The following is a 21,285-nucleotide window of genomic DNA, read 5'->3' on the forward strand; positions in this document are numbered from 1 at the left end:
TAAATGAAATATGACAGCAGGGTCCTCTGAGAGGTGCAGTCAGAGTCATTGTGACCAAAGCCAGATGGACATTTCTCAAAAAGACCCCTCTTCTGTAACATACGAATGCTGTTTGTGTCCCAGCAGGAGTGCCTCTGTCAGTGTGGGGCCTGTGGAAGGTGTCAGATCATCACTGAATATGAGCGCCCCCTGTGCTCTGGGCGTGTCCAGCGTACAGCGGGGTCCTGTAGAGCGTGGGGGGGCATCTGGGTTGCTTGCAGCTCCTGGACGGCAGCCAGCGCAGCCACCTGTGGGCTCACCAGGTCATGTCCACGTTCATCTCCGACAGACACTGGGCCAGGTGGCCGTCACAGTCCATCTGTGTGAACCTGGAGGGACAGGAACAAGGAGATTTACCTCAGCTGCTGACCGTGGACACACACTTACATAGAGCTACTTACAGCCCGACAACTTAGACAGAAAATCGTATTTGTTGAACTGTTGAAATGAAAAATCAAACTAGAGTGAATATCAACTACATTTTGCTGAAAGACTTCTACCTGCAAAACTAACAATTTCAAGCTGTGACTGTGTCAGGACGCTGAATCCAAACCCATCACCACCTGGCATGTTAAACCTCTTTTACACCAAAATGAGTGGCTACAGGTGGGTTTAAAAAAAAAATCGTGAGTAAACCCGCTCAAAAAGCTATTGACTCTTTTCCCATTGCCAGCCGAGGAGTTTGCCTATCCCTTTTTCCCACGTACGTCAAGTTCAACATCACAACCATGGTAACAACAGAAGGTCTCTCACCTCGCTGTCTTGCCAAAATAACTCGTTCACCCAGGTGTAATGTTTCCATCACTGCTGGAGTCGATAAAAACTTGTGTCTACTGTGGAGTTATTTGACCTTGAAGTCACAATAACAGACAAAAGCCAGATGTTAGGGGCTTTAGTTAATAACTAGTTTACCATGATTGCTGTCTGAGTGGTCACACAACAAGTCATGCTAGCAGCTCTGTGATGTAGTGCACACAACTGTGGTTTAAGCTAACTTTTCCTAATTAGCACTGAGGGCACTAAGTACCGCTAAGGCTGATGGGAAGGTGAGTAGCTTTGCAGGTATGCGGTCAAAGCACTGGACAAATTTAACTGTTGAGCTGAATCGGATCCTTAAATCGTTCTTGGTGGTAAAAATGAGTGCGAGTCCTATTATTTAAAATTGTATTTGCAGGTGTGCATGTGTGAGGGGGAAACGGGTGGAGGACGAGGAGAGTAAGGGCAGCAGCAGATGTCTGTCGTCCTCTGTGTCCGCTCACACAGAGGTGGCCATTGTTTCTGCAGGAGACGTGCAGAGTGAGAGCACAGGCGGCTGCTGTTGCTCAGGCCAACGTTAACAGAGTCACCAGGTCAGACCAGGCCCACAGCAGCACAACCAACACTTTAATCTCAGTGACTTTCTCACCGTTTTCACTTGGCAGCCTGCAATCAAGGTTTTTTGGGCCAGAACCTGATTATAGTCCTTAAATATATAATAATACCTACAGTTCAGTACGTATACTGTAAAGCTGCTTTCAGACCTGCACTGAGCTCCATAGATCCTGGGGGGCTGTATGTGAGAACGCAAATGTCCGAATGAGAGCCTCCGGACTTTCTCCGGAGTTTCTCCTGCCAGCCCTCTAGTAAAAACTCTGGATAATGTCCTAATGAGCCCATAAAAGAAATATGTCAGGATGAAAAAGCGGTGCCAAACACGTAGAAGACGTAGATGTCAAGAGAGTTTCTGATGATAAGAGCTCAGGACGATGATGTGCTATTATCAAAAACATGTGCTCTCCACAGCAGAATGAATACGTTCTATCCTGCCTCTGCTCCACCCCTCACCTGAATCCTCTAGAAGAATCTAGCGGTGGGAATTGGCAAAAATGTGAGGATTCAATAGTATTGCGATATTTGGGCCACGATTCAATAGTATTGCGATTCTGCGATATATTGCGATTTCATGTCCCCCATACTATTCAAAGGCATTACAAAAAATGAAGAAAATAAGACTGCTCAACTCACTTCAAATGTCACATTTAATTCTGTGAAGAACATTGTCTTCTACACATTAACTGAAGTGCAAAAACTAAGAAAGGGTAGTGCAAAAACTTTGTCCTTGAACATTCAGGACACAGGACCTTTGTAATTATTTTCTAGTAGGAGACCTCTCACATGAACGCTGAGCTCCCAGCACATAACTTAAAATTATTTAAATACAATACAGTAACATAAAGCAGACATAATAGAGTAACATAAACCTGAGAATAATCATATAAATAAGAGTAGCTTAGAGCTTCAATCAAATTGAGAAAAACAAAAAAATGTGTACTACTAGAGTCGTCCAGTTGGCTGCAAGGTCATGACCCAAAATGTTAAATTCATTTGGGAATATTGGCATTTTTGTTCAGAAAAAGGAGTTGGTCAACATGCTCAGATGTTAAAGTGCTCCTCTGGGCCGTTACTATATCTCCTGCAGTGGAGAAACCCTTTCAGCAGACACACTAGTGCCTGGAATGCTCAGGTATCTTTTAAACTCTGAACTCTCCTTGTCATGCTTTGCCAGCCAGGAGCTGTTACATATATAATTGTAAATAAAGTATTAAAAAAAATTCTTTTAAATATTGCAATACTTTGTGCTACAGTATCGATATAATCGTGGGCGCAAAATATCGCGATACTGAACAGAATTGATTTTTTCCCCCACCGCTAGAAGAATCCTTATGTTAATGTGATACAGAAAAAAAGAAGCCATTTAGTTGCATTTCTTACCCAACAGGAAACACAATCAGGCACATAGGGCAGCTCTGCATCCTTTCTCTTCCTCCTCCACCTGCAGCTCCTCCATCTCCTCTGACACTCCCCAGCACCTCCTCTTCCTCTTTATCCATCACAGCCTCCTCTTCATTTACTCTCTCCTTCACCTGATTTGTGAGAAGCTGTCTTTTCACCAGTCCAACGGCTTCATCTTGCTCTCCGCCCCTAACACTTGAGCATCCTGCTGATGATGCCGCTTCCTCTCGGCTACGGAGGGATGACCACTGTCTTTTCCCGAGGGCTTGAGGTGCTGTTCTGCCAATGCTGTGAGAGGAGCACTGTGTGTCAGAGGTGTGCACTGGAGGTGTGGTGTGTGCTGTGACCTCCTTCTGAGAGGAGCAGCGTCCGAGAGGATCTGGACTCGACCTCGGGGTCCTCGGGGATGGTGGAGCGGGTTCGGGGAGAGGGCCCACGTCTTCTCTGAGGTCACACCACCATTGTTCACCCAACTGTTGTGCTGCGGGTCTCTGAGGTGCCATGGGAAAAAAAAGACTCATTTGAATGTGTGAGCTTTTAAGCATCTGAAGGGAGACGCATCTTTAACACAGATGATAAAAGTTGCAATGTCTAAAAATCAACCACATAGAAATTATACTAATAAAAGGTATTTGTTTTAAAGAGGCATACTGCAATTTCTCCTGGTTTGTATGAATCCCACAGCGGAAACCACTCTGCTGCTGCACAGTGAAAATATTTGTACCTACCACCAGGGTTCCATATTTTATAATACATACCAGAGGTTTTATGAAAGTGTGGCACTTTAAATACACATTATGCATAGTTACAGCTCACATCTTGCAAAGCCAACATTGCTACAGATAGATGATCCTTCTCCATTGGCACCCACTTGTGGTAAAGCAATTAGTGTGGATTATATTGAAAAATGCTCAGAGGTGGTGGAATGCGTGGGAAGAACCATAATAATGAATACCAAAGACTAACAATAAACACACATTCATGTTGCAGAAATAATGAGTTTTGTTAGCTCCTGCCATTACACACCAATAATGTCAAATTATGTAAAATAAGCACAACTACGAACTTTATAATGTTTGTATTATAACTAGTCTAAGCAGACAAACAAGAGCATTACTTAACGTATGAACTTGGATTTTTTTGTAATTTTGTGTGATGTTGTGTGTGTCTGATGTGAGTCTAGTTGTGCGTCTCATCACCTTAACTAGTAAAACAGAGTTATGAGTTACACTTGATGGTAACGTACCGCTGCAGATGGATTTGGAAGATCAGGGACCAGGTGCTGGTCCTGCAGGTCCGGCAGAGCAGACTTCAGGGTGATGGCCCACAGGCTCTCGGCTGCAGGCAGCTCCTCTCTGCTCCACCAGGCCGCTGCAGGATCCACCGACCTGTGAAGCCCACATCACACACTGTCTGCCGCACACAACCCAGTGCAGTCTGCTTCTCCCTCTGCCTTTTCCTCAATATTACAGTGTTGGATTTAACCGAAGAGTAGATTATGAGTTTCAAGATTTATAGCTGATAGATCTCATCTTCCAACACCCAGTATGGAAGAGTTGGAAATGATGGTCATTTTTAAAAATAATTTTGTCAGCATTTCATCAACTGCTTCTTTCAGTGATTGTACTGATTTGTTTATACAAAATAAGACATAGATTCATGACAAGTCTCTTACATATTAAAATAATAAAAGCTGGAATGTGCCTGGATTATATGAACTATATTTAATTATGTACCAAGTTGTTTTTGTCTGCATTTGTTTGATGGTTAGAAGGATTACACACAAATTACTGGATGGATTACCATGAAATTTGTGGTAGGATGTGGTATGGATGAGGAAAACATTTATTAAATTTGAGTCTGGATCCAGATCAGGGGGCATTTTTTCTGATATTTATGAGTGTGTGCAATTTGGTGGATATTACAAATAGAAATCTGGATGTGTCTGGATGAGCTAAGGGCTCACAGCATACTTATATTTAGTAGACAATGGGGTAATAAAGCGTTTTGGAAAATCTTAAAAAAGGTTACAGGAACGACAATACAAAGATGTTTTTATACACCTTCATGTGAGCCTCCAGGTAAATTAAGTTATAACTGAGGGGTTGGGAAAAGCAATGATATACTGAACATCTTTATATCATCTAACAAATTAGGAAATGGTTGCAAAATAATATCTACATTATACAAGAGCTTCCAGGTCTTTTTAAAGGAAAGCGTGTGCAAAATAGATGGGGAAAATATTTGAAGATTAAAGGGGAAATATTTGTAAATCACAATGGATAACTACATCTTCACACAGTTGGATGGTAAATCATCATAAGATAATAATATTTTGTATAACCCCTGCCCAGAAGAGATTCCAAGCTGCTGGAATGAGTTGTTGGAGGCTATGTGGATCCACCACAGCTAACCATTATCATCTGTTTTGGGATTGCCCAAAAATGACATCCTTCTGGCAGGAATTTCACAAGTCTTACGAAACTATATTAATCACTATCCCATTTGATGCTCTGACATTGAATATTCAGGCTATGGCAGATAAGTACTTAATGAGAACATATCTTATTGGCAGGGAAAAATCCTTGAGTATTTAGGAAATCTATGTAATGGAGAGATTAACATTTTCTACATAAATACAAAGAGAGAAATGTAAGTGAATGTGGTCGAAATGGATTCGGTACCTCAGCTCACAGACACCAGATCAGACCCTTTGACTGACTGTAAAGACTGTAATTCAAGGAGCAGTTTGGTTTTGGGTTTATTTAAGAATTTGTGAATGTGGGTGACGTCTTTGTGTTCAAGTGTTCACAGTTACCTAAGGTAATATAAAAAGGAAAATAATAGAAGTAGAAGTAGAAATAGACAATAATGGGAGATAAATTGAACTTACAATCAACACAATCCTATTTTCAACACAGCCTTGACCCCTCAAACTGGTAATATATTATATAACAAGAGAGAACCAACCAATCAAAGGTCATTATAACTGGCATCAGATACAGTTAGCGTCTTAGTCTGCCTTAGTCTTTGTCAACAATTTAAAGTAAAGAGTCTTTATACTGTCTGAAGCCACTGTATATGCTGTATACTAAATATACTTTGTTGCATGTAGTTTTATTTCTTACATTTTGTTCTTATTCATAAAATGTGAACCTATGTTTTTCACAACCTGGCACTGTTCTATAAAAGTATTTTTAAAAATTAAATTTTTTGTTAATTTCAATGTGGTTTCATAGGGGGTGGTTTCATATTGGGCCTTGGCAGAGGTATGAGCCCTCTGAGAAACATTCTAGTTAGGCCATGTATTCTCCTTCATTGCAGATGCAGTCAAATTTGTATATATAGTATGTATGTATACTTATTTTCTTGATTTGAATTTCATGTTTTTAAACTTCAGCATGTATAAATCCAGACACACACACACACTACCTTGTTCAGGTGGACGCAAGCAAAACAAATGTTGCTTTTGTTGAGAGGTGCTAAAGAAATAAAGTTACTAATATTTATATCATCATCCTGGAAAGATACATATACGATATTTCTACAATATTAGGCTGAACACGTTCATTCAGAATATAATAATTTCACTTTGGTGTCATTCAAATGTGGATTTTTTTAATAATATTGGGATATTGTATTTAACGCTGTTGTTGAACAACAACTAAGCCGAATATTATATTGTGACTCCATTGCTCATAAAAGGTCTTCAAACAAGTTTTTTCTCTGATATTCTCCAGCTCACACTAAACACAACTTTAAAACGTTCGCTTTTTCAACGGAGGTTCGTTCTCTCGTCTGGCGCCGCGTTTCCTGACCAGACAAACGCCACTAATGAAACATGGGGCTGTAGAGGCTGATCCCCATTTAGAACCTGATACTGTAACGTTTGATACGTCCACAGTAACAGTACAGACAGTACAGACGGTACAGATAGTACACACAGAGGATACACTACAGACAGACCCACCCACAGATCTCCTCTGTAATGGCCATGCTTCTCTCTCTGTCCCGGGAACATGACTCCGCCTGCGGCCTCTCCACACTCGATTTCTTCCGTTTCAGTTTGGACTTGGTTTGATTTTCATCCATTTCGTTAAATCACTTTGAAAATGCGCGCTAACCCTGAGCGCCGGGCACTTCCGTATTCCTGAAACCTTACGTCACCCGATTCTACCCAATCAGAGACTGAAGTGTTTTACCACAGGGATATCGCGAACAGGGGCTCACCATCACATTATTCAAGACTCTAATAATAATAGTAATAATAATAATAATAATAATAATAACAATAATAATAAAAACAACAATAATAATAATAACAATAATAATAGTAATAATTTGCTTTATTTGCTTTGCCATTTTCTTAATAAAGTTTCAATGTGCTTCACAAAATCATGAAATTAAGAAAATTAAAATCCACAGAGATTTTTTAAGTTTAACGTTTTATGAAGCGATCTACACACATAGGAAGTATAATCTCAGTGGGGAGTCATTCCACTGCTTGGGGATCAGTGCTGCAAAGGCACGACAGCATTTTATAACCAGTCAGACTCTTGGAATGAACAGAAGGCTATCAGCTGAGCAAAGATGGCACCCGGGCTCATAGAGTGTTAGTAGGTATACATAGTGGCTTTCTTGTGTAAATTCAACGATTCAATTTTAAAATCATTACCAAGCTAACATTGCATCAGTGCACTAAGGCCAGGAATGCTTCTCTATGAACATGTTTTTTGAACTGGAGACGATCCTAACATCAACATTCTGGACCAATGGGATGCCCTAGTTTGCCGGCTAGCTACACAACCCGAGCTTGGCAAAGCAGAAGACAGTGGATGGATGGATGAATGGATGGGGGGTGATAAAGGGAATTGTGGGTAATACCTGTATAGAGGACATTTCGGAAATCCTGTCATGATGTGCACATCTTCAGATGATTTGGAAAAGATTACAATTTAAAGTAGTTTAAGTTGAAGAAGGCAGAACTGAACAACCTAAATCATCAGAGCAGACTGGAATTAAAGCCCAAGTGACAATTTAAACTTATAGTGAGATAAACACACTGAGGTCTGACCCCATACTAATACCACATACTGTTTGTTTCAGTGAGGACACCTGTAAACCTGTGTTCAGCTGGACTGGCTGGGACAGGTGGTAAAGTACATCTTTTGTCGTACTATCCGTCCAATCAAATTGAACTATGATGACGATCAAACAATCATAACAAAGCATCAATAGTAGATTTACTCCACTTCTATCACATAATGATGCACACAAAAATAAATGGATGGGAAAACCAAGTAAAGACATTGAACATTGAATACCCATAGCATAACAATTAACTTTATATATATAGCAGTTATCTTAACCTAATACAAAATGCTTTACAAAAAAAGGAATGAAACCAGATGACAAAAATAGAAACAATACAATCTAAAATAATAGGATTAGTCTGTATATATGAAAATTGAAGTCAATTTCTGAAAGATTTCACAACCAAAGTGACAGGATTTTTAAAAAGCTGGAGTTTCATAGTGTGGAGGCTTCAAAAGCAGAGGCCTGTTCGACTTTAGTCACAAGCTGTGACCTGGGAGTAAAAAGCCGTGCTCTACCCGCAGATCTCAGTGGTCAGAAGATACAAGGTCAAAGACATTTTTGTTCCAGTAAAAGTGGAGCCGCAGCATTGTTTCTCAGCTGGAGGGAGAACTGGCTGATCACTGAATGAAAGTGTATTCAGCCTTTTTCAGACATGACCGCTGGAGGATCTCTGGAGAATTGGGTCCGGACTCTCTGCAGAGTTCGCCTTTCACACAGACATGTTCACAACAACACAGAAATCTCCGGCGCATTCAGGTCAGGGGTGGCACAGCAGGCAGAGGCAGGATGTAGTTATGTAGTGATTCTGCTGCTGAGATCACATGTTTTTGTTTCCAGCACATTGGCACCTTGTCACCAAAAACGCTCTGGACATCTCCGTCGGTGTCTTGTATGGCTCCGCTATTTCCATCCTGGGTTCTTTGGATTCTTTTTTAATATACAATATTTTTTTGTTTGTTTCTTTCACATGTTAGAAGTGACACTCACTCTCTGTGAATTCTGCAGAGCTCCTGCTGTGTTGTCTCAAGGGCTCCTCTGGACTTTCTGCAGACTTTTACTAGGGTACTGGTTGGAGAAACTTCAGAGAAAGCTTTGGAGTTATCGAGGCAAGAACCAAGAAAAGCATGTAAAATACGTGCAAAACAAGTGAAGTCATCAATGAAAATCAGTGAAAGGAAAGAACATAACGGAAAAATATCATTGGAAAGAAAATGGACAAATGATGGAGTTCATCAGAGTGTTCGATTCCCTCCAGATGAAACAGCATGAGAAAAAGCTTTTAATAGTGTGCTGTTTGTGTGTATCATCTAATCATCAACATTCACTTTAATATAATGTCACTCTTGCATAAGGACCTGTACTCGGTGCACACTGAAGCTTACACCATACAAAAATATTAACTGCAACGATAATACTTTGTTCCCTTTGCTAGGACACATATACAGTGGAAAGTTGAAGTCATAATAATGGTGGGACTTTCTGAGCCTTTTAAGCTTTTGGCCAGAAGAGAGGGACCAACGGAGAGTGGCTACAATTATGCAATGGAAAAAGACAAGGGAAAGCTGGACTGAGCGGAAGGAAAAGAAAAGAAGGCAAAGAGGAAAGCCTTATTTAAAAGAATGGAAAACAGCACTATGGGAAAACCTGCCACTTTGAAATAAGGTGAGAGTTTTTTTTTCTTCTTTTGGAAACAGTAACCCGTTGGATGAGTATTCCAGAAGGACTGCGGCTGAGTTGCTGACATTGGCCAATCAGTTTGTTCTACCTCAACCACAGATGAGAAGAAACACAAAAGCAGAGCAGTGGGCCAAGCCTGTGGTACATAGTGCTACTCTGGGAAAAAAGCAACCCTGCGCCTGGAAAGAAACATTATGTCATCCATCCCACGTGATGCTGTGTTGTGCTGCGCTGCCATGGTGATGGTGAAGATGATGAGGAGGATAATAAAAGTGAGGAAGCAGGAGCCTTAACCATTTAAGTTAAAGAGATGCAAACAACAACAGTTAATTTGTCCATGGAAAGTTGAGAACATACATATACCCATTCAGATAGACATAGATACATTTATGAAATGCACAAAAGAAATGACTTATGGAAATTTATCCATAATTTATTCAGGATGAAACAATGGAAATTTCTGTTTCTGTTTTCATGGTGTCCTTTTGACCAAATATTCTCAGACCTTCTGCTGAGTCAATCTTGCTGCTGTGATAAAGAGGTTTGTCCCAACAAGGTTTGGCGGGTCATTTATTTTTACACTGTTAAAGTACTTCAATGAAAAGAAGAGATCACTTGGATACTTCATGTATCTTCAAACTAAATTCGATGGTGAGTCTATCGCAGCCTGAAACCACCATATTGGGTAGTGTAATTTCCACGAGGTGTCTGAGAATCTTTGGTGATTTACCAAAACACAATATTACATTTGAAACCTGTGTCTATTTAATGTAGTGCCTGGTCCAATGTGAAAATAGACAGGAGCAAAGTTTCTTGGTTTGTTGTCCCGGCTGCTACATACTGGAAGCCAGAGATTCCTTGAACACAGCAGCAGGGGAGTTTTCAAAATAGTTTTGCACTTGCAGCTGGACTGCCATGCAATGATCACGTCGGTTTGCAAAAAACATTATGCAATGCAATGTTTGCTGCGATGAGGGGAGGCCCAGCATCCAGTGGGACCTTCATATTCACCGTGAGCAGAAGGTAGTGTCTATTGTGCCCCAAGCTGCAGCTCTCAAGAAAAACTCTTTGAGCTGTAATAGAGGTTATCATCACATACGAGGGAAGAATTAAAAAGGCGCCACCAGAGTGAATGGCAACAAATGAAAAGAACACAAGTAAGTGAATAGCAGAGACAATCTCATGAGGGAAAAAGGAGACCAAGAGGACAATCACTGCATGCTGGCAACATTATGAATCATTGAAAACGCGGCTTGGCATACAGTACATACTGTCTAGCAGCTTTGGCCTTAGTAGGATGAGAAGCCTGAAGGAAGCACAAGCTTTGCATCTCACTTGTATCCATTACCACTTCACGTACACACACAGACAGTGATACAGTATGCCAGTGTAGTACTGTAGGCCCACATCCAGCCTGTAGCTGTCAGAGCTCAGTGCTGGCAAAGAGGACGGCTGCGTGCCAGACTGATAGGCCCCGTGAAGGCTCTGGTCCCCCTCAGGAAAGGTTAGTTATCTGCCAGCTAGATGGGACAAAGCCCAGTCCTGTGGCTCCAGCACTGGAACCATCACTGACCACTCACTGTATGCCACTGCTTGGTAGCTCACTACTCAATGCACTGCATGTAATATACTTTGCAGACGCTGGATTTGAATCCGGATATGATTAACCTAGGTTAGCATAAAGACTAGAAGCAGGGGAAAGCAGAAAAGCATGTCTACCAACACCACCAAGGTTCAATGTACATTTTTCTTTAAAAACACAAATTTAAAGATTTATGTGCTTTCTTAATAAATAACAGTTAATCTTCTTGCTAAACACTTCTGTGCAGCATCTCCTGATGTATGAGCAGGGAGCTACAGTCAGTTTGCGAAGGTACTGGTCTCTGTGTCTGACATGATAGCTGCTTTTTGACATGCACTGAACTCTGGAGATCTTCCAGATATTCTCTCAAGGGGCTATGTGTGAACTCAAATGTACACCGGAGATCCTCCAGAGTTTCTGCGGACATTCTCCGGGCCAGTTCCTGGGAAAACAGTCTGCAGAATGTTCGAAAGGAGCCAATGTGAGAACACAGCAGGAGAGCCTCCGCAGGATTCACTGCGAGCGAGTGGGTGTGTTCATGACGTTTCTAACACTCGACAGATACAAAGATGAAAAACACAAAAAGATGAAAAATATCTCAATCGTGATCTCTGAAGCAGAATAAATATGTTCTGATAAAACTCTGCCTGCTGCACCACCCCACACCTGAATCCTATGAACACTTTGTTGCTGTTGCAAATGCAGCTGTGCATAATATCTCCTGTTGTGTTTTGCATGTGTGAAAAGCAAATTGCAGCCTGGACCCAATTCTCATCAGTTCCTTTCCAGGACTTGCCTGAAAACGTACAGGAATAAGACTGCAACAAGTAACCAGATAAGTGATCAGTAATCGACTATTAAATCAATTGGCAACTATTCTGATAATTGATTAATTGCTCTGAGTCTTTTTTTTAATTGTAAATTTCCAACATTCAAAAATCTAAATTCTTTTATTTCAGCTTCTAAAGGGTGAATATTTTCTATTTTCTTTGCTTATCTAAATAAATAATATATTTGGTTTGTTGACTAAACAAGATTTGAAAAGGCCATCTTAGGGTTTGGGAAAGACAAATCTATTTAGTTATTTATTTTTTACAATTTTCTGACATTGTGTGGTCCAAACAACTAATGGATTAATCATGAAATTAATTAACAGATTAATCGATAACCAAAATGAATGTTTGTAACACTACACAGAAGATTTTTTTGTATTCTTGAATTTATGTTATTATTAAACCTTTTACAAATCTGAGGTTGATCAAATGTGTGATGAGCCTTGTTTGCACATTATATGAATATATATTACTGTTTTTATATTGCTATTGATGAAAATTATATTGACTCAATTACTGATAATATTTAAATTGCCCATGCCTGAGCCCCACCCTTCTAAAAACACCAGGTACTGGTAAATGCCGAGGGGGTCATAAGCTTCCGAGTGCTCCTGCTCTGTATTGTATGTAAAAGTTGGTAAAACTCAATATACCCAGTGATCAAACACAGAAGCCCCCTTTAGGGTGAACAATATCCATTCACACTTTACGGACTCTTTTACAGGATTTGAGCCATTGAACTCTATGGTCTCAAATCATAATATACATTATCTCAAGGCACTTTACATTGAAGGTGAAAACCTTAAAATTTATAGAGAAACCCAACAGTTCCCACAATGAGCAGCACTTTGGCGACAGTGGAGAGAAAAAACTCCCTCATAAACTGCAAGAAACCTTTAGAACCAGACTCCATGTGGGCGGCCATCTGCCTCGACCGGTTGGGGGAGAGGAGAAATGAAGGAGACCAGGAACACTTGCGTGCCATCAGGTATCAGCTCTGACTAGTTATAACTAAAAGAATAACAGTGTAAAGATTTGATTGATTATTAATGATTATAATCATAATGATAATAATAATAATAGTTGTTATCCTGCTCTGGAGTCGGAGATACCTGCAAAGAGAGATAGAAAGAGAGAGAGAGAGAGTGAGAGACTATGGGAGGAAAAAATACCTTTAGAATGGCTTCAAATAATAGATCAAACTAGATATATCATTGGTTCCTTTTTTAATTGAACCCCTTGACTCTGCTAACCTGCACTGAAACATTCTCCCAGATCCTTTACACACCCCTTCCATCATGCTGCAGTTACAGCCGTGTGTGGCTAGGGGACGCCACAGGAACAGCAAAGTGCTTCATCACTGCTTAAGTTGAACTTGCTGTGGAAACACGACCCCCTGATGTAGAAGCACCCGGTTGATGATGACTTCAGGTTACTTCTTCACTTCCTGAAGTAATATGTCACAGTATTTCCCCTGAACGTAGAACAACATTAGAAACAATTGTGCAGATATTCAGAATTATTAGACTGTTACAACCCAAATCTCACTCATTCTTGTAGAGATACCACAGTGGTAACTGGCTTTAGGAAGCTTTTCATTCCTCTGAACAAACAATGCAAACATCAACATATTCTACAAAAAGGCCTTTTACAGAGATTACAATGTCTATGGCTTTAAGTAAAATCAATAGAATGAATGGATGAATCCAACTATCTCTATTTATTTATGTCTGACCGTGGTGGTGATTTTACTGCCTACAAGTGCTTTCTTCAGTCGGATCTGTAAAAAATAAAATTTCTCTCATCACTGCATTAGCAGGATTGTCTCTCAAGGTCACCAACACATGAAGCTTGTTTACTCGCTGCTACTAAACCCACTTAAACCCATTTACCACATGTATGTATGCATCATCTTAAGGCAGTTAGTAGTGTTAGTAACTCCTTACAATATTCTAGAGAACCCAACTGTAACCCAACAGTTCCCACAACAAGCAAACACTAAGGTGACTGTGGAGATAAAAAAATTAACATTATCCAGAACCACACTCAATGGGGGCGGACATCTACCTTGACCGGTTGGAGTGAGAGGAGAAAAATGGGGGAGCGAATAGAGATGGGGGAGGGAGAAGAGAGATGTGTCATTATGTTATTAATGACAGCAGACACAGTTATACAATAATAATAATAAAAATAATAATAATAACATTCTTTATTAAGTAGTAAATACATATATGCACAAATATAAGTGCATTTATAAACATTCTTCTTCTCCTCCTTCTTCTTCTGCAGGCTTGTTCCTGGAGGAGCTCAGCCTGCTGCCTGCAGAGTCACTCACATTCCTGGCTGGTATTCAATGACTGAGCCAGACACACAAACACACAGGGAGGGAGAGGGAGAGCAAAAGAGACGTAGGCAGGGTGTGGAGAGAGAGAGAGAGCTGGAGAGAGAGAGAGAGAGAGAGAGAGAGAGAGAGAGAGAGAGAGAGAGAGAGAGAGAGAGAGAGAGAGAGAGAGAGAGAGAGAGAGAGAGAGAGAGACATAGACAGGCAGAGAGAGAGAGCGAGAGAGAGAGAGAGTAAGAGAGAGACATAGACAGGCAGAGAGAGAGCGAGAGAGAGAAAGAGAGAGAGAGCGACATAGACAGGCAGAGAGAGAGAGCGAGAGAGAGCGAGAGAGCGACATAGACAGGCAGAGAGAGACAGAGATAGAGAGAGAGAGAGAGCGACATAGACAGACAGAGAGAGAGAGAGAGAGAGAGAGAGAGAGAGAGAGAGAGAGAGAGAGAGAGAGAGAGAGAGAGAGAGAGAGAGAGAGAGAGAGAGAGAGAGAGAGAGAGAGGAGAGAGAGAGGGAGAGAGAGAGGGAGAGAGAGAGAGAGAGAGAGCGCGACATAGACAGGCAGAGAGAGAGAGAGGCAGGCTCTCAGCCCTCTCCTCTCCAGCAGTCACAGTGAACCACGGGGCAGACGGAGCGGGTTCCTGCTCCTCCACAGCGGACGCAGCCTCACATCAGGATAGTTCTTATCGAGCCGTATCGACCCACAGCCTCCGCGGGTGTCCTGTCTCCGGCCGCCTCGTCCTGGACCTCGACACTCGGAACTTTTTCTCTTCTCTGGAGTTTGGAGAGCCGTGCTCGTCGGGTATGGACAGTCGGCGAGTCGCTGCAGGGAGCGACCGGCCGGGGTTCACTCAGTAGCCGCAGGAATAAAACAGTCAACTCGCCGTGTGGGACTTTTTTTTTACTGGATGTTTGATGAAGCGCGTCGACATTTTGGTCAACTCTGGGACTCCGTGGATTTACCAGGCTCAGGAGCGGATTGAAACTCGTGATTCCCGGTCGTCGTCAAGAAGTACTTGCGCTTCTAAAGTTGCAGGAAAAACATGGAGACAGTAAGTCGCCAGAGCTTCCAGCCTCATCCGGGACTGCAACAAACTCTCAAGCAGTTCCACCTCAGCTCTATGAGCTCTTTGGGCGGCCCGGCGGCTTTCTCTGCCCGGTGGCAACATGAGCTCTTCTTCAAGAAGGACGGGAAGGAGCCCGAGGCTTCTCTGCAGCATCTGCCGCCGCCGGTGATGCCGGGCCCGCTGTTCATCCCGTCGGACCGCTCTACGGAGAGGTGCGAGACGGTGCTGGAAGCAGAGACCATCTCGTGCTTCGTGGTCGGCGGGGAGAAGCGCCTGTGCCTGCCGCAGATCCTCAACACGGTGCTGCGGGACCTCAGCCTCCAGCAGATCAACTCGATGTGCGACGAGCTGCACATCTACTGCTCCCGGTGCACGGCGGAGCAGCTGGAGATCCTCAAAGTCATGGGGATCCTGCCCTTCTCGGCGCCGTCCTGCGGCCTCATCACCAAGACGGACTCCGAGCGGCTCTGCAACGCCCTGATCTACGGAGGCGCCTACCCGCCGCGGTGCAAGAAGGAGCTGAGCGGCGGCGGCGGCGCGCTGGAGCTGGAGCTCACCGAGAGGAGCTTCAGAGTCTACCACGAGTGCTTCGGCAAGTGCAAGGGCTTGTTCGTGCCGGAGCTGTACAGCAGCCCCAACGCAGCGTGCATCCAGTGCATGGACTGCAGACTCATATACCCGACCCATAAGTTCGTGGTGCACAGTCACAAGGCGCAGGAGAACAGGACTTGCCACTGGGGCTTCGACTCGGCCAACTGGAGAGCGTACATCCTCCTGGGCCAGGATTACACGGGCAAAGAGGAGAAGGCCCGTCTGGAGCAGCTCCTGGACGAGGTCAAGGAGAAATTTGACTTCGCCAACAAGTACAAGAGGAAAGCATCGTCCAGGGTGAGTTGCTGCCTCTCACCGTGGGAGCTGTTTCCTTCCTGTGCAGCTCATCTACTTTTTGGTTTGGTTTTATTTCCTCCCCCCGTTGTCAAAACCCAGTTTATGCATTTTTAGTTTATTTTTTCCTCTTTTCTATTCTTGCATTGGGACAGGAGCTATATGCATACATATGTTTATTCCTTTTAACAGCACAGAGCTTTCTTCATATTGCCTTTAAAATACCGTTTTATCCAAGCCTTCAAATGCACTACATTAGTGAGTCCATGCAGTGTGGCTCCCTAGATGCAAACTTATGGCCCTTTAAATTGAATTTGCCAAAACTTCCCAGCATGCCTCAAGAAATGTGCGCATCTAGAGGCTGTGCTGAAGATCTGGATTTCTCCGTTCCGCCTGTGGTCATGGGAATCCTCGTTGTTATTGGGGGGCTTCCCTGTGGGCCCCACAACAGAATGAATAATACAAATAAGTTACCTACATATTTCGAAAATGTATCCGCGACTCGTCACATGGGAGTCTCGTACTGTGTGTCATGCGTGTCTGTCTGAGGGTCATTGACCCCTTCCTGTAGAGAGACCACTTAGTATTTGGTCATCATTGCCATATTGTTACTAATTAGGCCTCATCCAGCAGTGACAACAAAACGCCTCTGGTGGCAATAAAACCATTATTTGCTTGTGAAACACCTCTCAGGCTTTTATTGGCCTGTACTGTAAATACAGTCTCATTTACCAACAAATGGCTCAATGGGAAACAGTCAACAGCTTCCAGGAGAAGTGTGTGGCTCAAACATCAGCTCTGATGTCAACGAGGAAACACTTTTCCTTCCTTGCTTCCATTTGAAAGAATTTTCAGTTTTTCCATTCTCTCTCTCTCTCTCTGACTCACACACAGACGCTCATGCTCGCTCTCGCTCTCTCTCTCTTCTTGGGACTGAGGCTATATCTTGCTCAGTCTACGTTTCTGGCTGTTCGATCAGTCTGTGTGTTCCCGAGGGAAGAGATACACTTGGTCAGCAGTGTGATTATTGTTATGTGAAAAATGTACAATCGTGTGTGTGTGTGTGTTGGGAGCTTGTTGTGCCACAGTAAGTGTAAGTTACAAATGTTGGACTTGATTGATTGATTGGTTTGATAAGTGCTGCCACCAGTGTCAAAAGACTTTCATATTTTATTCCTGTTTGTAACAACGATTCTGATTCTCTTTTCCTAAATGTTTGAATAATCAGAATCAGAGCGTCCACACTGACTCGGGCTACACACATTTGAATCTGATTCTCAGTGCTTCCCTTGGCTCTGCCTTTTGGGCTAAGTGCCTGTAAAGATGTATTAAGAGATTATAATCTGTTCTTCAGTGTGCAGACAGGAGTTTGCAGAGAGGGTAGTTGGGTGGTAGACTGATAAAAAGAATCCCACCCCCCACCCCACCTCTCGGCAAAAAAGGCTAGTGTGGCCATTTGCATGAACTGTTACACATGAATGGAGTTGATGAAGCAGGGTTTAGAAGTATTGTGGTGGAAACATAATATGATCCCAACAAAGGGGAGCATTCAGCAAACATCGGGACCCCCCACCCCCACCAAAACATCCACCTCACTCAGGCCAGCCACCCACCTCTGACACACACACACTCACACTGATCCTGCCCCTCTTAACTCCATCTTTACTCCAACCTGACTGAAACCAGAGTGGACTTATGGGGGAAGCAGACTTGTTGATGAGGCACAGAGAGTAACTGCAAAAGTGTTTACAAGAAGGCCCCCCAGCCCCCCCCCAGGTCCCCGCTGAGGCTTCTTTCAGGGGAATCTGCCAAAGAGAAGTGAATTCAGAGAGAGACCCTTGAAGTCCCGAAGAGTGCCAAAGTCCTGCCATGCATGGTGAATACCCACTCTTGGCACACACTTTCATTCAGACTTGAGTGGGCACACCTCAAGGACCCCCACTTTCAGGGGCCTCCTCTATTTTTGTAAGTGCCGATTGGGGCACTCGAGTGTTAAGCCCAAGGCTCATTTTGAGCCTCTACTCTGCTTTTTAATGCGACGCCTCCTTTTCATTCCTCAACTACCATGTTTCAAGAAACGCTAATGAAGGAATACATGCTGGGTAGGAGTTGAGGGAAAATGCCTAACTTACACCAACAGAGCTCCCCGTTGTCAGCACATCTCAGAACAGCCCAGGCTCTTTGAAAGTGTTCATGGAGGACGTGAGGCAAAGTGCTAGACTGCGTTGTGCTGCCTTCTACCTTTTAGCACACAAGAAAAAGCCATCCTCTGCGTGCTGTCAGCCCAGGAACTGGGCGGCTCTGTGAATATTAATAAGGTTGTAACAAAAGTGTTAGCAGCAGTCTCGCATGCAGACAGACACAGGAAGTGATATTGCCGCACTTCCCTCCTCGCAGACGCTCTTCTGAGAGCCTCCCCCCGAGACGCACACAGACACACATCTGACTCACGGACCGTTGAGTAAAAACAGCTTTTCACTTTTTGCTGCCTGCCTGTATTTGCAGAAGAAGCATGAGCTCATTCTCTGTTCTTATCTGAGAGGATGTGAGCCTGAGCACTATTGAATTGTTAAAATAAATTTATAAGCTGAGTGTGGAACACTTCTCCGGATTGCTCGTGCCAGCCCCCGGCCTCAAGTCTTTTGGTTTCTGGCTGGTACGCATGTGGGTGGCACACATAATCAGTGGCTTTCCGCATCAGGATGTTGAGATAAGGATTGCAGCTGCAGATTTAGTATGTTGCTAACTTTATAATTTGCCCTCAAGATGATGTGATTTCCACAAAATCCGTCTGTGTAAGGCAGATATGAGAAAGAGAATTGAGGGGGGGGGGGGTTGTTTGTCTTTAAGCCCACTCAAGCTTTGCTGTCCAAAAGCCAGCAAGTTTACGTCAAACTTTAATGTAGTTAGTTCCTTCCTAAGTGGTGATAGTCCCGTACGGTCTCTTATGTTTTCAGCAATTACATCAGTTTAAGAAATAATGCAGTTTTCTTTGTTGATGTCATTGGATCAGACACAAGATGGTTTTTTTTTGCTTTCTTTTCGATTTTGGCTTATATTTCAAACATGCCACATCTGTAGCTAGGTCAAGATGTTTAACACAACTGTTACCATCCCCATCCATGATTATTCCTCCAGTCACCAGTGAGTCCAGTGCTTACAGCCGAAAAGGAAGTGCAGATCTCCTCTTATCCAGTGAGTAATTTCCATTCTGCGGTGGTGGAAAGTGATTTGTTTAGAGATTCATGTGTATAAAGAATTCATTGAGAACAACAAAGCACCCATTTTGTGTTTGTGCACAAAATATGCTATGTTACAGTGTCGACTGCCAGCACATTCCTGTACATTGTTATCCTATGGCTCTCTGTAGGAGAAGCCGATTAGTGGTATAGCAAGGAAATGTCAATTAAGCTTTTTTTATATATTATAAAGCATTGCACTCAAATATTTGGCTGTGCATGTGCTCAAACTTCCCTCCGTTAGTTTTATAAGCACCCCCACCCCAAGACGCCCTCACGGCTGCTCAGGATATCTGGCCTCCAGCAGAAGGGGCCGCTTGTTTCAAGAGGGAGGTGGGGCAGTTGTGGTGGTGGTGGGCGCTCAGAGGAAGTAAACTCCCCAAGGGAATATAGGCCCATGTCCTGCTTCATATGCAAGGCACAGTGTTGGCTAAGCCTGCTGACAGCCAGCCATGTCCACACTGTGGACAGGACAGCAGCTGGTGGCTGTGCATTGCAATGACAGGCAATGGAATATTTGTATTTCTCTTTCCTGGGTGTTTGACGAAATGTTACTGTTGCCAAAGTCTGCTGCACAGTTTTAGTTTGTCCAATTGCAGAAGTGTGAAGAAAAGGGTTTTTAATAGCTTTCAATCTGTATCTCTGTTTGGAGGTTTCTGTCTTTGTCAGTCAAATAGTACAATTTTGGAAACCTTAGAACCTTGTGATTGAATAACCTGAAACGTGTTTACACCATGTCTGAACATTTATATCCTATGCTTTGAAAAAAAGGAAGAAGCCAACAATTTAATCATGCCTATATAATGAGTTATTTTGTCTTGCCCAGCCGCCAGTCTGGGTTTCTAATGGAGGAAAATCAGTCCAAGCTGCAAGGCATGGCTGAGGGCCAGGGAGATCAATGACGTATTGACATTCAAGTGTCTTTAAGTCGAGTGTGATTGATAACTCCATCACTTCTCCAGCTGAGTTAAACCAAAGTGACAGACCGACAGAGACAGTTCCTCCTCTGTGGACTTCACTGGCTATTTTTTTACCTAGAATGCATTTTTGCTGCCAAGGCATAGGTTGCATTCTAATTTCTCTGTGATTAATCTTAACCTGATTAATATACAAATGAAAGTTTAAATGAAAGCAAGCAGTGTACAGATCAGAGTTTAGTTGAATTGTTTAGGTAATTACCATATATGCTGTCCCTTTTTTAAATGTTCTTTCATTTTTCTTAATCCATGCAGAAAACCATCTGCAAAAACCACATTTATTTAGCTCTTTTCTCCCCCTCAGGAAAAACAATTCAGCAAAGAGCGACTGTGGCTCTGCGGTTCCTCGATGGAAAACTTTGAGGAACAGTCGTGTTGTGAGATGAGATGAAAAGTCTGTGCAATGGTTTTGATGTGCCTTTAAACATCTGTCTCAGCCTGTGTTTCCAGCACACTCATAGACAGGAAAGCCCTATATCAAACCGGAGAGAGTGGCAGAGCATCACAGGTTATATTGTGTGTTGTGTTGTCTGGAAAATCTTTTCAAAAGGCTGCTACTGAAGTAGCAGTGGAAAATGAATTAAGTGCAGTGATTCTTTTCATACAGCATGTCTCCTTGCCATAAGCTGTTTATTTCAAAGCCTTTGAAACTCTGCGAACAAAGGGGGGGGGATTTCCCAGTGGCTATCAATCGATAGTGCACAATGGATGAAAGCATTGAGAAAGTATATTTTTGTTGTGAAACTATGAGTTTACTATCGCTTGTCTGGCCAAGCCATCAT

At 42.8% G+C, this 21,285-nt stretch overlaps 1 protein-coding gene across 1 annotated transcript in view; it reads left to right on the forward strand.

The window, feature by feature from the left end:
• The first annotated feature begins 14,971 nt into the window (after positions 1-14,971).
• Positions 14,972-21,285, forward strand: part of skia (v-ski avian sarcoma viral oncogene homolog a) — a 72,513-nt gene continuing 66,199 nt past the window's right edge. Inside the window, exon 1 of the mRNA XM_061075524.1 lies at positions 14,972-16,290. Within this exon, the coding sequence (XP_060931507.1) occupies positions 15,379-16,290 (912 nt within the window). The 5' untranslated portion in view covers positions 14,972-15,378. The remainder of the gene's footprint in view (positions 16,291-21,285) is intronic.

The sequence above is a fragment of the Limanda limanda genome, chromosome 7, assembly GCF_963576545.1.
Source record: "Limanda limanda chromosome 7, fLimLim1.1, whole genome shotgun sequence".
NCBI classification, from domain to species: Eukaryota; Metazoa; Chordata; class Actinopteri; order Pleuronectiformes; family Pleuronectidae; genus Limanda; species Limanda limanda.